Below are 20,715 nucleotides of genomic sequence, written 5' to 3'. Positions count from 1 at the left end.
CCAACTCACAACTTCTAGCCTGATGAAAGCATCCATGTTTTGGAGGTGGGTGGTTGGTAGAAACATGTTATTTTACTGATGCTGAACTCAGACAAGTGTAAGGTGATTTAAAATGTAAGTTCATTTGGTCCTGGCCTGGGGAATCAGTTGGTTAGAGCATTGTCCTATACACCAAAAAGGTTTCAAGTTCAATCCCTGGTGCATATGGGAGGCAACCATTGATGTTTCTCACTCACATCAATGTCTCGCTCTCTCTCTTCCTGTCTTTCTAAAATCAATAAACATATCCTCAGGTGAGGATTTAAAAAATGTAATTTGTCCCAGAGATTAAATATGAGAAACATCTAAACAATAGAATATTTTCTAAACTGATTCTTTAATGATCAATTTTAAAATCAAGCATTGCAATAATTGAAATGACAATGCATAGCAGATGGTGATGAAACACACTGGTTTTCAAAGGCCCACACAAAACATCATGGTACCCAACCTATGCCCTGTCGGGAGGGTCACTGTGGGTGATAAGGAATTTAATGGATGCTGATGGTGTGATCATGTTGACCTTGCTAGAAACAAATTAATTCTAGAACTCAATTGTTTGTGTATTTTAAAAGCTATAATATTGCTTCAAAACATTGTATTGCAATAAGTTAAATGTTTCTTCCCAGTCGTTGCTCTGTTTTGCAGTTTAAGTATCTAAACTTCAAAAATCGAGTTAGTTCATAATTGATTATGCCACATGGTTCTTCTGTCATGTAATGTGTATAGTCTTATTTATTTTCATGGAAAACACTTTATAGTATTTATCTGGAACTCCATACTTCTTCTTCTTATTTAAGAAAAATTTTTATTCATTTTTAGAGCTGGGGTGGGGAGCAGAGAGAGAGAGAGAGAGAGAGAGAGAGAGAGAGAGAGAGAGATCCATGTGAGAGGGTAAATATTGATCAATTGCCTCCTGAATACACTCTGACTGGGAATCAAGCTGCAACCCCGGTATGTGCCCTGACTGGGAATCAAACTGGCAACTTTTTGGTGCACAGGAGGATGTCCAACCAACTGAGCCACACCTGCTAGGGTCCCACAGTTCTACTTCCATGATAAGAAAGAGGAGCGTATACGACAAGAGCTTGATCTACCTTATTTTAAGTTAAGGTCAGGAGTGTGAAGTGGCTGTCAGATGTGTTTCTGGAGCATCGAATGACTTGAAGAGTTGAATGGGATACTTTAATACTCATTTTTTGTATGTTGATGAACACCTACAAAGAATAATCTTCTTTTCCTTTAATTAATACCTGTCTGCTCCATCTGTTAGCGTCTAACCAGTGACTTTAATAGTTAGAGCGATTTAGCATGGTGCCTAGTCAATAAGAATGAGGTGAAAGTAATAATTAAAAAGGAGAAGGCTTTAGGGGACATTTGAGAAAATAAATATTGTATGGGATAATACGTCTTACTTGCCTCAATCATTGTTTTGTTTTAGAGTTATAATATCTAATTTAATTCAGATACTTATTACAGAAAAAAAAGAAGAGAAATGGCAACTGGAAATTATTTGCGGTGCACGTAACAGACAAAACATTAATATCATTGGTCACTTAAGAACTATGTTGCTATCATATATTTTGGCCCAGTGATTCCCCTGTTTTGTATCAAATACTGACTATAGGGGGGAATGCTGCAAATAATTTTGAATTCTTTATGACTCTTACTTTTTTGTTAAGTTTATTGGGGTGACCTTGGTTAATAAGATTATATGCAAATCAAGTAAACATATCTATGATACATGATCTCTGTTTACATTGTGTGCTCACCACCCAGTCAAATCATCTTCTATCACCATATATTTGACCCCCTATACTTTTGATACCCCTAAACCCCCTTTCCTCTGGTAACAACATACTATTGTCTGTGTTTATGAGTTTTTATTTATTTTTCTTATTCTTTTTTTGTTTTCAGTTTTATATCACACATATGAGTGAAATCAGAAGGTTATTAACTTTTTCTGTCTGACTTATTTCACTTAGCTTGATATTCTCAAGGTCCATCCATATACCACATCTTTATCCAATCATCTATTGAGAGACACTTCAGTTGTTTGCATGTGTTGGCTACTGTGAATAATGCTACAATGGACAAAGGGATACATATGTCTTTGTGAATAAATGTTTTTAATTACTTTGGGTAAATACCCAGAAAAAGGATTGCTGGGTCATATGATACCTCTATTATTTGATACCTACTCATCTCAAACTCTTCCAAAAAATTGAAGAAGAGGCAATACTTGCTAACACATGTTATAAGGCCACCATTGCCTTGATACCAAAACCCGACAAGGATGATACAATAAAAGGAAACTACAGACTAATATACGTGATAAATACAAATACAGAAATCCTAAGTAACATATTAGCAAATCAGATACAATACATTAAGAAATAATACATCATGCCTGGCCAGTGTGGCTCAGTTGGTTGAGTGTCCTCCCGTGCACCAAGAAGTCACTGGTTTGATTCCTGGTTAGGGCACATGACCGAGTTGTGGATTCCACCTCCAGCAGGACACAGAAAATTGGTGTTTCTATCTCTCTCCCTCTCCAGAGTTGGTTGATGTGAAAATAGTCTGAAACTTGTTAAAAACTGATTTTCAGTTTTGAGGAAGTATCTAAATTAGCCAATACCTTTGTGGGATTAAATTTTATCTTAAAAAAATGTAGGCTGACTGATATTTCTTAGCTTTCAGCCAGCTTATGTCTATCTACAGAGTTCACTCAGGAAAGCTGTTAGGCAAGAAATAGGACCCACTGTTTGGGCAGAATCTTAATAGTTGGGGCAGTAAGAGGACTTCTCCAAGAATTTTTCTTGCTTATAGGTTATTAAACAAATATTTCACAGTAGATAGATGGAGTTATCCTGCTGCAATAGCTCCTGGAGTTAGAAAATCTTAAGGGGTCTAGCAATAACTTTATCTGAATAAAAGAGCTATGAATTGTCAATCAGAGGTTAGACTTCCGAGTTGCCAGGTTCAGAGACACTATTGTAGGTCAAGGTGACTTTGAAACTGCATTTACTGCTTCTCCTGACATTTGAACCTACAAGTGACCATTGAAAGCTAAAGAGATTTAGTGAGATTTTTTAGTAAAAAAGTTGATTAAAGAAGTTTTCTATACCTTTAAATTACTTTAGGTAATTTCCGTTATTAGTAATAATTTAATAGCTTTGACTATTTTTTTTAAAATATATTTTTATTGATTTTTAGAGAGAGAGAAAGGGAGAGAGTTAGAGCAATAGGAGCACCCATGAGAAACATTATTCATTGGCTGCTTCTTGCATGCCCCCTACTGGGGATCGAGCCCATACCTGGGCATGTGCCCTGACTGAGAATCAGTGACCTCTTGGTTCATGGGTCGACACTCAACTACTGAGCCACACCTGCCGGGCTTGACTGTTTTTTTCTACAATGCCTGGAAGTCTTTGTCAAATGAAGGGATCAGATATTAATTTTCACATGTTTAGGACATATTTACTATTACTTGGCATGTGTTCCGGGGGAACTAATCTAAAGAGAGGCTGTGAATGGAGTGTAACCTTTTAGCATCTAGCGAAAGCTTGAAATTGGAGAGCAGACTCATTCTCTCCTAATATGTAAAAGTTGGCTGAGAGTCCAAGTAAATGTAAGATTTATGAGAGTTCCCAAGAGTTTCAAGTATAAGAATTTCTAAGTAATATGATAATAGCTTATGTTTTTATATCCACTAATTGATGAAATTCATGATAGAAAACCCCCCATGAAATAAGTAACATTTAAAAATAAATTTGCATTATTTAGTATTTATGTCTGATAGATTATCTGCAAATTACAGGTTTTCTTATAATCCTTCACTGGATTCCTAAGGCTTTAGAATAAAATAAAAGTCTTTATCACAGCCTTCAAGGTCTTATGAGGCCTGGCTCCTGACTACCTTTTCATCTCACTCTCTTATCCTCTTCCTTCTTGCTCGCTCCGTGCTGCAGCCATGCAGGTCTAATTTCCTCGAGCAGATCCAGTGTGTTCCAACCTCTGGACCTTTGTCTGTCTTTTACCTACAATGCTCTTCTCCACCATCTTTGGATTCTACTGTTAAGCAGTCTTCAGCTCAAAGAAGACTTCCCAATCATCCCATCTGAAATAGCCTTTTCACTCTTTGAAATAAAACTAGTGCTACGTAGATATTGCTAGCCCACGATATGATAACCACAATGTCAGGTATCCTTATATTAATGTTGAGAAAACTAAAGAGTCTCTGTTTATTAATAGTGAGTAATGCTGGCTCCCTGGTTAGAGAAGTAGGTGCATATTTCCCTATACTCACCCTGGAGTTGCCCACTTTTACCTCAGTTTGTGTAAAAAGACAATTTCTGTCAAATATTCTTTGCGTCTCCTCAGAAACTTTCTCTGCAATAAGCAAATAGAGGTGAACCTTCCAATTTATTTTCTTAAAATTATGAGTTTGGAAGAACTATGGCTAATCCTGGCATTAAATTATCTGGGGATATTATACCACCTAATGAAATTTTTAATAAAGGATAGGATCATCAGATTGTTTGCAGCATTTATAAACTAAGGTGCACTAAATTCTTCAGATGTTAAAAAAATAATTTATATCCAGGAATGTGCTGGAGCCAACTCAGGCTGGCTCATAAAAGAACTGCTTGTTACATTTTCAGGAATTTTGTAAGTAGGTTGCCTTTGCATTGGTAACTTGAAATTAGGTGTGGCAAGACTATTTATACCGTGGAAATTGGCAAACCCTACAAACCTGGGTTTTTTTCCTTCTTTTCCCTGGAGAGCCAGTTTACCAGCACACTGCTATATATAGCTAATATTTTAGAGGTTGACAATTTGTTGATGACAAATGAATAGGGCTAGCATAAAATAACCAAGTAACTTTTACGGGTGTTTGGATTTTAAAAACCACAAACTTGGGGTATGGAAGAAAAGTTTTTTTGGTTTTGTTTTTGTTTTGAATAGATTTGTTCACGGAAGCAGACAAAAAAGATTAGAAATCAAGATCTTTGTATTTGCTTCTTACACCTCCCAGATCAGGCTGCTGATTTCTTGCAAAATGTTGTTAAAACATATACCCTGGGTTAGAGGAGATAGCCACCTTCTGGGACCTGTGATAGCAGCTTTCCCAGCTCCCATACAGATAGCACAGTTTAGCTGACCTCATATGCAGCATCATATCTTTTTACAGTGAGTGTCTTAGACTATTTCTTCAGGAAAAGAAAAAGACTCAAAAAATTAGGTGGAGACTCTGGTTGATTATAATCTACTAGAAGCCGAGTGCACGAAATTTGTGCATGTGTAGGGTCTCTAGAGGCTGCCAGCTGCCAGCAGGGGGGACCTCCCTTCCCCTGCCTCCTGCTACCACCTGTTGCTGCTGGCCCCGCTCCCTGGTTGAACTCCTGGTTGAGGGGACAATTTACACATTAGGCTTTTATATATAGGATAATGTTGGAGCAAGTGGAGACTAATGTGAGTTGACCTAAAGTCCTTCAGTGGGAAAGGACTTCATGGAAAATTACACAGAGGCTGGGCTTTAAGTATTGCTCGCTGATAAGAACATCTTTGAGTTACTACACAGAGGCATAAGATTTCTATCTTGTCAAGGAAGAGATGGATTATTTGTGACATTCCAGAGCCAAACATGCTATTGGACAATACCTGCATGAAGGGATAAATGATAAGACATGGGTCTTATATTTTTCAGTTTGTTTTAAAGTGACACAAAAGCATATATGAAGGCCTCAACTTTACTTTAGTGGAGACTTGAGATAGAAACGTTCTCCTTTTAAAATGAAATTTGAGAAGCAAAAGCAACCTGAAATTCCTCTCTTCTCCCTCCTCACCCCCACACTTTTAAAAAGCACTTAAACATGTGGAAAATTCTAAGGGATTGTGTTAGATCTCATTGTGTCATCTTTTTGATGTCTTCATACAGTGGGTTAATAATACTGTTTACCAGACAAGAGAAAGTGACTAGTGTCAATCATCTTTGGACTGAGCTAACTATTTTCATGGAAGGGAGATTTATTTCTACCCTTGTGGCATTTTTAGGGCTCATATTTTTAGTGGAGCACTATTCATATTTACCAAAGGATACGATACCGTGTGTAGCTAAACATGTTGGGATTCTGAGGTTGATAATATCCAATCTTTATATTATTAGAAAATATGAGCCAATTGATGGCCTCATTCTTTGACCCAAACAAAATAAAGGAATTTTTGGTAAAGAGAATATTATCAATTTGATTAAAATTAATGTCCTGAAAATAAGTCCTGGTTATTAGCAAAAATAATCCTAGAACAAGAGTGCAGCAGTCATTATGGTGGTACTCGCGGTATAGCCGAGGTCAGGAATGGTGAGAATACTTAGGAGAGGAGAGCTCATGAAAATCGTAGATAGGGACCGAGTTTTACATCCTGCCTTGAAGACTCAAGAGAATCGACTCTTTACCTTAGAAGAAATAAAGTTTTGGCAAGCCAGATTAAGAAAACAGCATACAGCTAGATAGCCCTATTAAAGTAAAGGTTTCACAAGCAGACTCTTTAAATAGAGCCTATTCTGAAGTCCTTAACCATTAGCAATCATCTCCATCTCTTTATTAGGGGAAAATTCCTGCCACTAGTATTTACATACAGGCTGTAGGAAGAGGATCAATTAAAAAGAATATTATTGAATATACCAATAACAGTCAACCAGTATTAAGTATCTATATTTAAGTAATTACTTAGATGAGCAATAAATAACTTTTTGTTTTACCTCATAGTATAAATATTTTCATAAACTACATTTAAAATGAAAGATTTTTCAATATAAAAAGCATTCCCATTCTAGAAAGTTTTATAAAAAGAGAAAAGTATAAAGAAAAATATAGTTCTGTCACCAAAGGCAACTGAACCCTCATGCCAGTGTCTTATTTTCTTCTGATATTGTTTCAAGTCTTAATTCCTACCCTTCCTATTAATATTACTACCAGCTTAATCACCCACCATTTACTGAAAGTAACAGTATATTTTCATTGGTCCTTACATATAATTCTGTTAGGTTGGTAGTTTTGAAAATGCCATTTTACAAGTGCTAAAATGGAAATTCAGGAAAGTAAGACAACCTGCTCAAAGTACAACAGGTGGCAAGGCTCACATTGGGTCCTGGATACATCTAATAACTCCAAACACCCTTTACATTTCATCACACACAGACCTTTTTCTTCTAGAGATAATTCTGTGTCATGTATTTTCACTTCAAAAATACTATAAGCATTCCCTATACATTAATACTCTTTATAAACATAATTTTAATTGCATTATAACAGTCCAGTCTGTGAATGTTTTCATATTGATGAATTTTCATTTTTTAAAAAATATATTTTTATTGGTCTCAGAGAGGAAGGGAGAGGGAAAGAGAGATAGAAACATCAATGATGATAGAGAATCATTGATTGGCTGCCCCCTGAATGCCCCACGCTAGAGGTCGAGTTTGCAACCTGGACATGTGCCCTGACCTGGAATTGAAACATGACCTCCTGGTTCATAGGTCGATGCTCAACCACTGAGCCACTCAGGCCTGGCGACCCTTCATTTATTAAAGCCAAATCATTATAAAACATAATGTGCGAAGGCTAGTCCAGTCAGACTGAGGTCTAGATGAATACCACCCAGAAATGGGCAGGTCTGATTCTTTAGTTGGTATTCACTACTGCAGGTCATTTTCCTGAAAGCCGCTTGCTAAGGAAATGCGACAAAGACAGCTGCAGTCAAATGCTTTTCAAATTGAGATATTTAATATAAAATTCCACATGTGTTGCTTTTCCTCTATTTTGCTGAGGTCTTTGCTTTCTCCTTAGCCAGTTTCTGACTTCTCTGACAGTATTCTGATTATATCTCCTGACAAAATATTTTAAAATTCTATTCACTTTGATTTTTTTTATATCCTTGGGAAGTCATTTGGAGCTTATTATCCCAGTGAATCAAATTATCACCATCTTTTAAGTTCTGCAAAACTTTCCTGTCAAACACTGAATCCCAATTATAGAATTTTAAAATATTTTCCCCACTGGCTACCCATTTAATCCCATGTCTAAATCATGTGTTTGAAACATCTTGTTCAGTAGAGTTTTATCTTTCTGGTTACCTCAATTCAGATGCTTGGAGAAATAAATATTCTTTACAGAAGGATGAGATATGAATAGATAACTCATATTTCTACCAGTGGTTTCAAACAGCTGATTAGGAATCCAGTTCTTACCATTTCTTATTGAATACTCATACTATAACCAGTATTATGGCAGGTAGACACTGGGCATAGAGTAGAGAAAAAAATTAAAAATTATTTCTTACTTCATGGATCATAAAATCTAATGGAAGAGGCACAATACATCCTGATGTTCTTTTATAATACATAAATACAGTAATAATAGTGTTCTATAAAATGTTGTATTTTGTTCACATTCTTAAATTAAATTGCAAACTTCAATTTAAAATGTGTGTCCATTGGTTTTTCCACAGTCTCTGTGGCTATTAAAAAACATTCTAAAACAAAATGGAATTGTATGATTTTCTTGTTTGTCACATGTCCATTCAATGATACTTAACTTAAAGGAAAATTTCTCAGTGCCTTTCCTGTGGCCATGAAATTACTGTGTTCTCAGGTCTTTCAGGAAAACGGTTGGATTCCTAACAAGAAAATGCATGTGTAGTGTGCTCAACACTGTACTTTCTGGGTCTGCTAACCCTCAGAGACGGAAAGCACTTGTCAGATGTGCCAGTAAATCTTCCCTTTCTTGTCCTAGGTCCAAGGATCTCATAAAGGAAGCCATCCTTGACAATGACTTCATGAAGAACTTGGAGCTGTCGCAGATCCAGGAGATTGTGGATTGTATGTACCCAGTGGAGTATGGCAAAGACAGTTGCATCATCAAAGAAGGAGATGTGGGCTCACTGGTGTATGTCATGGAAGGTATGGTCCATAACTCTGCTCTTTTGAAAATCAAATATTCCCTTTTCAGCTTATCAGCCTGCACACAGATGACATGAACCAATTTCATTCTCTCTCTCTCTCTCTCCCTCTCTCTTTTGTTTTGTTTTGTTGAGAAACAGTTTGTAAAGAGGTGAAATACTACTTAGATGCTAATTGTATGAAGTACTTGTGTTCAGGATATTAATATGAGAATTTCATATTTCTTCAGACAGGGAAGTATGATCATTGAAAGAGAAAAATGTGATTTGTTTCACTAAGAGCAGACACTGTCAGATCACTGAGCAAGCTCAGAAAGCTTCCATGGCAGCTCAAGCCTATTAGAAGTATGTTTGGTCAGATAATCGAAGTGTCTTCAACTCTGCCTTTAACTTTCAGTATGTGACTAGGTTTTCTGCTCTGATGCTTCCATAAAAAGAGGATGGAATGTTTCTAGTGTCTTATGTGTGTGTGATAGAGGCAGAGGATAAAGGTTGGATGGCATTTTAGCTGCCTAATTAATAAGAGTAATAGCTTGTTTTCCTAAATCTTGGGCACACTAAGATAGAAACTGCTCTTAAAAAAACTGAGGCATGCACTATATAAATATGTTTTATGCTAAGGTAGATTTTAATAATGTGTATTTCTAACTTGGAATTTATAATGACATGTTTTCCTTTTGTGAGAGGAAAAAAATCCTGAAATAATGAGTGCTCATTTCCTTTCAGTTGAAGTCCCTACAGTGACCATCTATCTATATAAAACCCTAATATGCAAATCGACCAAACTGTGGAATGACCGGTTGCTGTGATGCACACTGATCACCAGGGGGCAGATGCTCAATGCAGGAGCTGCCCTCAGCCCTCAGGCCCCGACTGGTGGTGGGGGCAGGGGGCGGGGCCAGCAAGTGGGAGGTACCAGGCCAGCAAAGGCCGGTATGAGCGGGGCCCCTGATCGCCCCACTGGTCACCCCACAGATTGGCCCTGATTGCCAGCCAGTCCTAGGGACCCTACCCATGCATGAATTTTGTGCTCTGGGTCTCTAGTAATCTTATAAACTGATGCCCATCTGACCCCAAGCTATAATTCTAGCCAGTTCAATGTAACTTTGACTGATCTTGTGCTAATATCCTTATATCTGAATAATTAAAAGAAAAACAAACCCTGTCATTTATTTTTTTGTAAGTTTTAATTGAGGAAATGTTTCATTGTTTAATTAGTTTTTTATCAACACATTCAATCTTCTCAAATTGTAGATAGCAGTGTTCTTATTATAGGTGGATTCTTTTTCATGTGTGAGCATTAATATTTATAAAGGATATGCCATAGCAACAATGAATGAATAGGATATAGAGGATCTTTCACACACTCACTTATTATCAAGATATTCCAAAAAACACCCAAGGAGTTCACATGGAAAATCAGTCCAATTTTTCCTACATCTCTTCATTTAAAGGAAGTGTGCTTCATAAAGGGCTTGTTTAACATGTGCCTTAACTGATTTTTATTGTAGCCTGGGCAGTATCCCAAGTATTATTGCATACCTAAATGCCACAGTTTCTCATAATTTTAACAAAAGAGAATATTCATATGGTAAGACTTCACTAATTAGGATGGCTGGGGAACTTCATTTGGAGGTAGTGTAAATATATTAACATGTATTTTCAAGTAAAATGAGCTGTGTGACTTTCAGATACTTAATTGCTGCCCAGTAGAAGTTTTAGTTTCAAGTTTTAATCAGAATTATTTGGTATTAGTTTCCTTAAGCAGCAGTATAAGTAGATTAAGTAGCCAAGGCTCTGTTTACATTTTAATTATGTTTTCAAATATATGAGTGAGTCTTAGAAAATACTTGAATATAATTTATTTTCTTAAATGAATGGATATAATTGGCCTTAATTCTGATGTAATATTTGTTAATATTCTTACGCTCTTTCCCTCCCTTTTTAAAATCAGAAACTTCAGTCTACTGTCATCTAAAACAAATTTTGATTTAGTGATTCAGAATTGTTGATGTGAATAAAATATCTTCTTTGGGAACTTAATCTAATATTTTCCTACTAATAATGGCTATTCATATCCACTAATGTGGTGGTTTTGCTTAGAGATACTGGTTTTGAGTGTTTTATGTGATCATTCATTGTGGATGCAGATAGATTACGTTTTATTTTCTGAAAATGGCAAGTGTCTTTTAGTGTTCTTTGATCATCGGGTGTTTTAAGTTAAACTTTTAAATAAAATCATCAATATTTTTTTCATGAGATGCTTGTTAATAGTAGCTTTTATTTAGTACTTATATATGCCAGGTGCTATTTAATCTCTTTATGGGGATTAAAATGTTAATCCTCATAACAACCTTAAGAGGTAGGTATTACATTATCTACATGTTAATAGATGAAAAAATCATAAGTTAAATAAATTGGCCAAGATCATACATTTAGTATGTTGTGGTGAAAACCTTGGCCATTCAGCTTTAGAGTTCCAGTACCTAATGTTAACTTTCAAAATATACATATTACAAGTGCTGTTGGCACATATTTGCTATGGAGAGCCCAGTTTTGGAAGCTTATATAAAATGCACAACCTCAATCCATAAGGTAAAAAAAAAAAAAAAATGGTTTGATTATCTGCAAGAAAAAAATAGAACTTGAATGGCCAATAGTTCAAAAAGAAAATAATCTAGATGTTTCCTATAAATACCTTCTTGGCTTTTGTGCATCCTTTAAACATTGAATTGCTTACTGACCTTTCTGTTGTCTCACATCCATTCCTCTCCTCTTACTAGCTCCTTTTTCTTATTGAAAAATGGCTGTGATTTGGCTTAATCTTGGTGCACCTCTGTGTCATTGTTTAGGACTGAACTCTGCTGTGTACCTGAAGGCCTTATTTTTTCTGTCTGCAATCAATAGCATTGATTTTATTTTTTCTCACAGGTTTAAAAAAAAACAATTTAAGAAGGAACAATTATTTCGGCTCATCACACAATGATTATTTTGATAGGACTTATGTACACAAAGTGATCTGTGATTATTTACACCAATTCTCAAGGGACTAGCCTCATGTTTCTGATTTTTCCCCCAAAAAATATGTGTTTATTGATTTCATGGAGAGGAAGGGAGAGGGAGAGATAGAAACAGCAATGATGATAGAGAATCATTGATTGGCTGCCTCCTGCACATCCCCTACTGGGGATCGAGCCCGCAACCCAGCATGTGCCCTAACCAGGAATCGAACCTTGACCTCCTGGTTGATGCTCAATCACTGAGCCACACCAGCCAGGCACTATTCTGTTGTTACTGCTCCTAGGTTTTACTTATGCCTTCTGAAGACTGGTCATCTGCTTCTTTTTCCAGTGAGTTGGTTGACACCAGTTCTGCCTGCTTAGGCTGGTGTCTGTCACTATTTATTCTTCAACTGGACATGAATCGTGCTAGGCACCATCAACAGTAAACTTATACAAATTCATATTTTAACTTGTATTACTCCCGCCCCCTGAAACATTTCACTCTTTATATAATTAAACGATGTACTGAAAATGGGTTCAAAGAGTGATTTTTATATGAAATTGAACATTAATGATGAGCCTCTCCATGTCAGTTGGCATTTAAAACACTACCTGAGAGTATGAAAGGATGGAATTCATTTTCATATAAATTAGCTCTCTTAGTAAATTTAACGTGAGAAACAGGTCGTTTTTATTCTCTCAAATTAGGTGTTGCCTTTTGACCTGATGAGTTTTCATGTTAATCTGAGAGAGATCTTTAGAATGGGTGAAATACAAAAGCACTTAAGATATTTTTGCAGTTCCTTTATAGGGCCAAATTTATAATGTTAATGTTAAAGTGAAAGCTTATGTACTGTTCATATAAAAACAAAACAAAATAAACATCTATTTATGGAAATTTGTCATAAATAATGAGTCTCTGAAAGTTTTAAATGTGAATATTAAAATATATTTCAATTATAGAGTTCATGGCAGGAAACTGATATATTTAGAGGGCATGTGGGATATCATGTTATATTTTGGGGTGCCACCCTTCAAAAAAAACTCTATGCCGAAACCGGTTTGGCTCAGAGGATAGAGCGTCGGCCTGCGGACTGAAAGGTCCCAGGTTCGATTCCGGTCAAGGGCATGTACTTGGGTTGCGGGCATATCCACAGTGGGAGATGTGCAGGAGGCAGCTGATCGATGTTTCTCTCTCATTGATGTTTCTATCTTTCTATCTATTTCCCTTCCTCTCTGTAAAAAATCAATAAAATATATTTTAAAAAACAACAACAACAAAACTCTAATATGCTTGAGCCAGGATAGGGAGCATAACACATTTTTAAAATTTTTGACACTATTTCATGTGTAGATGGAAGTTTTAGGAGGAAAGGCTGTTTTATTTATTTATTTTTAATATATTTTGTATTGATTTCAGGGAGGAAGGGAAAGGGGGAGAGAGATGGAAACATCAATGATGATAGAGAATCATTGATTGGCCGCCTCCTGCACACCCACACTAGGGATGGAGCCCGTGATCCCAGCATGTGCCCTAACTGGGAATGGAACCCTGATCTCCTGGTTCATAAGTCGATGTTCAACCACTGAACAACACCAGCAAGGAGGAAAGGCTGTTTTTACTAGTAAATGCTGAGAGATTGTCACACGAAAAGGGACCGATTCTTCATGAACCTAAATGATCAAAGAAGAAATACAAGTTATAGGGAAGAAGACTTTAGAGTTAGCATTCTGCTAATTAATATGTTGCAAAAGTGAAATGAGCACCCTGATGCGATGGCAAGAACCCCACCCAGCAGGCATCCTAGCAGTGACTGCACAGCATCTGCACAGGGAGACTTTGTGCAGGTGAGGATTTCCTGTGGCTGACTCATAACACACCTCCCATCCCTCTCCAAACGCCAGGAGTCGGTCTGTGGGTGCATGAATGGAGAGCCTTCCAGTGAGCTTATGGGAACCCCGTCTTCCAGAGGTTTCCTCTTCACAACCATCCCCCTCCAGGGCATGTGCATGTTTACTTTTAAATGTTATTGAGCTTTACATTGTATAAAATCAATAAGACTGCGTACATTTGTCTACTAAATGTTTGCTCTTCAATATTCTGTTCTGTATATATATCCCAACTTATTTATCCTTCTACTACTGATTATATTTGGATTGTTTCCAGTTATTTTCCTTCTGATTAATGATGATATTGAGCATATTTTTGTATGTTTATGTAGTGTTTGTGTTTCTTCTGTCAGTGCCCGTAGTATTCTCCACCTGTTTTTCTGTTGGTTGGTTGGTTGGTTGGTTGCCTTTACACATTTTGGGGCTTAATCCTTGTGAATTACTTGTATTTCAAATATCTCCTTCCATTTATAGTCTATATTTTGCCTCCTTTGTGATAACTTCTGATGAACAGAAGTTAATAGCTTTAAGATAGTGGAATATATCTATCTTCTTGGTTGGTGCTTCTTGTATCTTTGTAAGACATTATAGAAGGCAAGTATTTCTCATGCCTGTGTATATGTGTGTATGTGTATGTGTGACCATGCATTGGTGGAGAGTGAAAGCTATTATCAATCAAGGAACATATCCACATTTATGGTCTAAAAAAGTGCTATTCTTTTCAAGTAGGAAGCTGAAAGGGCAATACACCCCTCCCCTCCAACATATAAAATTTATAAATTGTCCTCTGGGGGCAGTAAATATGTTTTTAAATATGCTTGATAATGTGTTTCTGTGAAGGTAGATTTTATATTTGGCAATAATTATGTCATTTAGTGACAAATTTGATGAATAGAGGTAGGTGATTAAGCTGAGTCATATTTTTTTTTTGGCTAACATATATAAGGATTTATGTATATGTACCATAATCAAGTAATGCTATTTCTTGTACAATTCAAGAAAAATGAGCAAGATGAATTGGTCAAGATCATCATTATTGAAATATTGACATATTTTAAAAGGTAGTGTTTTTAATACTCATCTGGCTACTTAGGTCCTTCTTTGATTTTGTAAAATAGGACCTTATCACATGTAGTTCTACTAATGTATAGTTCTCTATTGTCTTTCTAAATTATTAATGGTGGAATTCAATGCACTACATTGAGATGGTGAATAGTGTGAATTTCCTTACTTTTGAAGACTCATGAAAGCTAAAATAATTTCAATTTTATATGCTTGTTTTTCTGAGATGATATTTGAAAACATCATTTTTCCAAAAAATTAATCTGAAATTGGTAAAGCAGGTCACAGATTATGTTAAAAAGATACAAGTATGTATTTTTTCTCTTACTATACTTCATAACAGTTATGGATTTTCACATATATGAGGACTCATTTTGCTAAAATATCAATTTCTCTATTCAATTTTTAGAAAATGTCAAATTTGAAAGTTCAAGATACACTTTTAATGAAAATTAAAACATCAGAACTGAAAAGTGAAAATAAAACATGGGTCAGTACCATTTTGGCAATAATGCAATGACACATTGGTTTATTGCTAATGAGGTGAAATTTATTTCAGCCATTATTACATGGATCTGTTGAGTAATTTGCATGCTGAACATTAAACAGGATTTTAACATTATTGTGGGTTCATTTTAAAAACACATAGATGTATTTCTTCAAGCTCTCTAATAAGATTTTCAAAGATTTTTGTGGAGGGCTGGGTAGACTAATGCTTTTAATATCCATCCCTCTAATGAAATATCCTTGAATGGTTAGTAATCATTTTGGCACACTTTCAAAGGGCAGGACAGATTGGAGCTACTTCCCAGCACATTGAAACTTCATGGTGTGTCTGCCATGGCAACAGCCCACCCCATCCCTACCAGTGAGCATCAGAATAGGTCTCTTTGGAATTCTCCCTTGATCTGCATTTCAGAAAGCAGCCAGTAATTGCACATACTCTATTTGAATTTAACTGTTATAGCTTTGGAAGGATGCAGTCTGAATCTGATCTTTATACTTAGCCCCTTCTATAAACTCCTTTCTGATGAAAACAAAAATATTCTTGTACTAAAGCTTTGTAAGTAGTACAAGGAGATTCTGAATTATCATAGATGACTTAAAATGGTCTTAAGACCAATTTCTGAGAATTCACATTTCAAGCATATTAAAATATCAAGGAATTATTATTAAGATGTTTACATTAATGATTTGTTTAGAACCATTTTTCCTGCTTAATTTGCCCAACTTTATTAAGGTGAATTGCTTTTTTGTGTATCATAAACTTCTTTATAGTTATTCATAAGAATAATAGGAGCAAATGCTTTTAAAGCCAAATTTATTTTATTTGTTTGCTGTTTGCTATTTCTATACCATAACAAGAACAGTTAAGTTACTCCGTATACTTTCAATATCATAGCAAATGAAGTTACTCTGTTCACTTATCAATAGCAAAGTCATATTAGAAAAAGCATCTACTGAACTTGGTACAACTCTGGTGAAAGGTGGTTTCCCATTTCACAAATACATGATGATGTATTTACAGAGGAAAACTAAAAGTTTATGCAAGTTGTAATTCATAGTCAATGTGTTTCAAATTTTCCTTTTAAAACTGAGCATGCTTCTTTAAAATGTCTTTTATTCCCCACTGGTAAAAAGAACGAGGAGAACATTTGTTCCTAGGAGAGTTTGATTGTCTGTTGCAATAACTTTCACTGAAAGCCATACACATATTTACCAAATACAGTATATTCATTTTATGACTAGACCATAATTCACACACATACTTATCATATATATTAATATTTTATGGCTAGCATAATTCAATGTTAAATTTTATATTTGGATCATGTTTACAGAGCACAATTTTATACTACTACTACATTAAATTTCATAATGTTTTGAAGTGTTTAATACCTTCAGCAATCATCTTAATATGCTTTTATGCTGCCCCTGATGGTTTATTCAATGTTGGTACATGCCCTCACAACAATTTTTTAAAGATTTTTATAATAATTTGCTTCAGTATTTCCAGTACAGAGATTTTTATTGACACCCTGTTGGAAATATACATATGTACATATTTGTACTGCGTGCTCATCTATATCTGTATGAATTTACATAAAGTTATTCATTCTTAGAGTTTAGATTATATTGCAGGAGATGATGGGGTGATCATAATATCATATATAGGATTCTACCTCTGTGTAAATTGAAATTTATAAGAAAGAGATTAAGAACAACAATAATAAACATCAATGATAAGGCTCTTAAGTGAATTAAAAATTAGTCTGCAAAGAAAAAGACTTAGTTTATAGGTTTTTTTTTCTTTTTTGGTACCATTTTGCTTATCGTTCTCTTAAAAAATTAAGATGACTTGTTTAGAAAGTCTTGAAAATCTTTTCATTTAATCATATATATTTAAATTTTTTATTTATTACATTAATTCTAAAGATCAAAGACATGAAATAAGAAAATTTTTGTGTGTTTTGAAAATTAGGTTACATATATACAAGATGTTGCTGAATTACCATGCTTACCCCCCCCCCCAATATGGTGAGTTAGTACAAAAGTAGAAAGGCATTAAAGATAAAGCAGACAGCTGTCGTCCATGAATATATGAAATTCTTTGTATTTTCCTTGGTAATTGAGAATAGCAAAGACAGCATTTAATTAAGTTATTTTTGCAATACAGTGTCTTGACTATGATTCACTTATTAATTCATTTGCTTATTTATTTATTCCTATAATTCAATTCTGACTATATCTGGGTGGGCACTGAAAATACAACTGTGAACAAGTCACATACAGTCCCCGTTTTTCTAGAGTTTAAATTCTGGTGATGGTTGTAGGGGAAAAGGACAAAGAACATGCATGGAGATAAGCCAAATACCCTCATATAGTGAAATATTTATGAATAAATTAGGTGAAACTCGGTGATGTGAGAGAATCATGAAGGTGGGTCTAGCAATGATTGACCTGGTCAGAGAAGGCTCCTCTGAGAGGGAAGCATTTGAGTTGAGACCTAAATGACAGGAAGAAGCCAGGCACACAGAAGCTTGGATGGTGGTTTCCAGATGAGGACAACAGCAAGTAGAGAAGCTAGATGGTGGGGAAAGTTAAAGAGACAGAAAGAAGGCAATGGTGTGAGTTAAGGATGGAGAGGTTGGTAGAGCCCAGGCCACATGTAGGACTCTGTAAGTAGTTAATTTTCATTCCAAGAAATTTATATAGAATTGTAAGAATTTAGGGTGAGATGGGATAGGGTCTGATTTATGTTTTATAAGTAGATAAATTAATTACACTAATTATCAAAAGTTGGAAAAAATATAACATTGTGGGGAAAATGGGGATATTAGGGCTAGGATGGCAGCATGGGATCCAAAGGAAAGAGGTATATTTTGGCAGCTCATAGAGTAGGTGTCACATGGCACTCAAAAAAGAGAAGTTGGGAATGACTTTTAGGTTTTTAGTTTAAATAGTTGGGTGAATGGTGGTGCCATTTTCTGAGGGACAAAAGTGAGAGCCGTTCATGTTTATGGAAGTAAATCTAGAGTTCTGTTCTGACACTGTGAAGTTAGATGGCTATTAGGCATCCCGTTGGAGATGTCAATTCAAGGACAAGGGATACACATGTCTGAAATCTCAGTTAAGAAGTCAGAATGTGGAGGTAGGAGTATTCAGTTAACCAAACCAGGTTTAAAAGGAAGATTAATTAATGTAGTTCTCCTAATTGTAATAGTTTTATATGCAACAGACTAAATGGAAATTTTTGTATATTTCAACAGATTTAATAGATATAGTCGTAAAAATGTTTTAATTCTCCATAAAAAAATCTTTGCAGAAAACTGAAAATTTCTTCCTATTTTCTGCCAACTAATATCCTTAAAGCAACAATTCTCAAAGTATAGTCTGGGGACCTTGTAGGTGCTCCTTGAGGTCAAAACTATTTTCATAATAACATAAGCATGTTATTTGTGTTCTGTCTTATTCTTCTTGTGAGTGTACAGTGGAGTTTTCTAGAAGGCACATGGTGTGTAATATAGCAGCCAATTAAGTATAGAAACAGAAAATATAACTATCTTCTACTGAGGCATACATCAATTCGATTTCCAAAAAGTATAAAATAATGGCATGGTTTTTACTAAACTCTTTGTTTTTAAAATGTAGTTAATTTTATAAAAATATATTTTTAACATGTAATGAATGTATTATTTTCAAATGAATAAATATTTTAAAATTTTCTCAGTTTTAAGCTCTAATGGAGTAAACATCAGCCTACATAAGCAAAAGCTCTCTGAGGTCTTCAATAATTTTTGATAAACAGGTTCTGAGACTAAAAGTTTGAGAATACTGCCTAAACTATATGACATAAAGACAAATATGACTGACTGGATGTTTGTTTCAGAAAAGAAACTGGGATTGAAGTTCAAATTATCATATATCTGCTCCCTCCTCCCCCAAATAATCCTAATATATAAAAACCCAGGGTCCATAATGTCCAAAACAACCAAAGGCTTGACCAACCAGAAGTCAGCCCTGCAATCAGTGCTAGGTTGCTGTGGCGACCCAGCAACCACTGCCCCTACTGTCGGCGCTGCGACCCAGCACTGACTGCAAAGGGGGCTGCGGATTATGCCCAGAGATAGTCCCGGAGATGCTGACTAGCATAGAAACTGACCAATCAGAACCAAATCTGGGTGAACTGTGAGGAGCCAATGGCTGCCTAGGAGGCGGAGCTTCTAATGCTGACTGGCATAGAAACCGACCAATCAGAACCAAATCTGGGTGAACTGCGAAGGCAGAACCTAAATTGGGGGCTGAGGAGGGGTTTTAAGAGCAACAGCTGTTTGGTGTAAGGTGTAAGAAAGAGGTTCAATTTTTTAATAGCCTCTTTGGCAGTATAGTGCATATGACTGGCTATCAGTCCAGATATAGGGATTATGTATTTTTGTCTGCCAAGAGCATCTCCTCCTGCTGGAAAAGGCTTTCCCCCACATTTAAGCAATCCTATGCTACATAATCTATCTATACTAATAAAAGGGTAATATGCTAATTAGACCAGGTCAACCAGCCATCTTCCGGACATCCGACTTTCTTCCAGACAAAGCCATGGTGGTGGGGGCCGAGGCAGAGGCAGTTAGGGATGATCAGGCTGGCAGGGGAGGGCATTTGGGGGCAACCAGGCCTGCAGGGGAAGGCAGATGGGGACAAGATCAGGCCGGCAGGGGAGGGCAGTAGGGGTGATCAGGTAGGCAGAGGCAGCTGGGGGCGAGATCAGGCCAGCAGGGGAGAGCAGTTGGGGGCGAGATCAGGCCAGCAGGGGAGGGCAGGTAGGGGCGATCAGGCAGGCAGGCAGAGGCAGTTAGGGCCGATAAGGCAGGCAGGCAGGTGAGCGGTTAGGAGCCAGCCGTCTCAGATTGCAAGAGGGATGTCTGACTACCGGTTTAGGCCTGATCCCTGTGGGCCAGCAGTTGGACATCCCCCAAGAGGTCCCCAATTGGAGAGGATGCAGGCTGGGCTGAGGAAGCCACCTCCCCCACTCCCGTGCATGAATTTCATGCACCGGGCCACTAGTACATAAATAGGACCATGTCACAAAACAAATGTCTTGTAAATAAAATCTTGGTAAATTAGAAGCAAAAATTTTTCTGTAAAGGCCTGCATTTAAATCTAGAGCAAATAGCCAACAGATCAACAATGGGCAAGTTTGTTCCATGGAAGTGCTCATTATTTCCTTAATTACATTCCATTTCACAGTCTGAAAGGTATCCTTGAAGCA

At 36.3% G+C, this 20,715-nt stretch overlaps 1 protein-coding gene across 2 annotated transcripts in view; it reads left to right on the top strand.

Moving 5' to 3' along the window:
- PRKG1 (protein kinase cGMP-dependent 1) overlaps nucleotides 1-20,715 on the top strand; it is a 1,074,350-nt gene that overhangs the window by 144,184 nt on the left and 909,451 nt on the right. For both annotated transcript variants that reach the window (XM_081104810.1, XM_081104809.1), the window contains exon 2: nucleotides 8,832-8,998. In XM_081104810.1, the coding sequence (XP_080960936.1) occupies nucleotides 8,832-8,998 (167 nt within the window). The remainder of the gene's footprint in view (nucleotides 1-8,831; nucleotides 8,999-20,715) is intronic.

Source organism: Myotis nattereri, assembly GCF_964212035.1.
Source record: "Myotis nattereri genome assembly, chromosome: 13".
NCBI classification, from domain to species: Eukaryota; Metazoa; Chordata; class Mammalia; order Chiroptera; family Vespertilionidae; genus Myotis; species Myotis nattereri.
The sequence above is the reverse complement of the archived record's forward strand: the minus strand, read 5'-3'. Positions and strand labels throughout refer to the sequence as shown.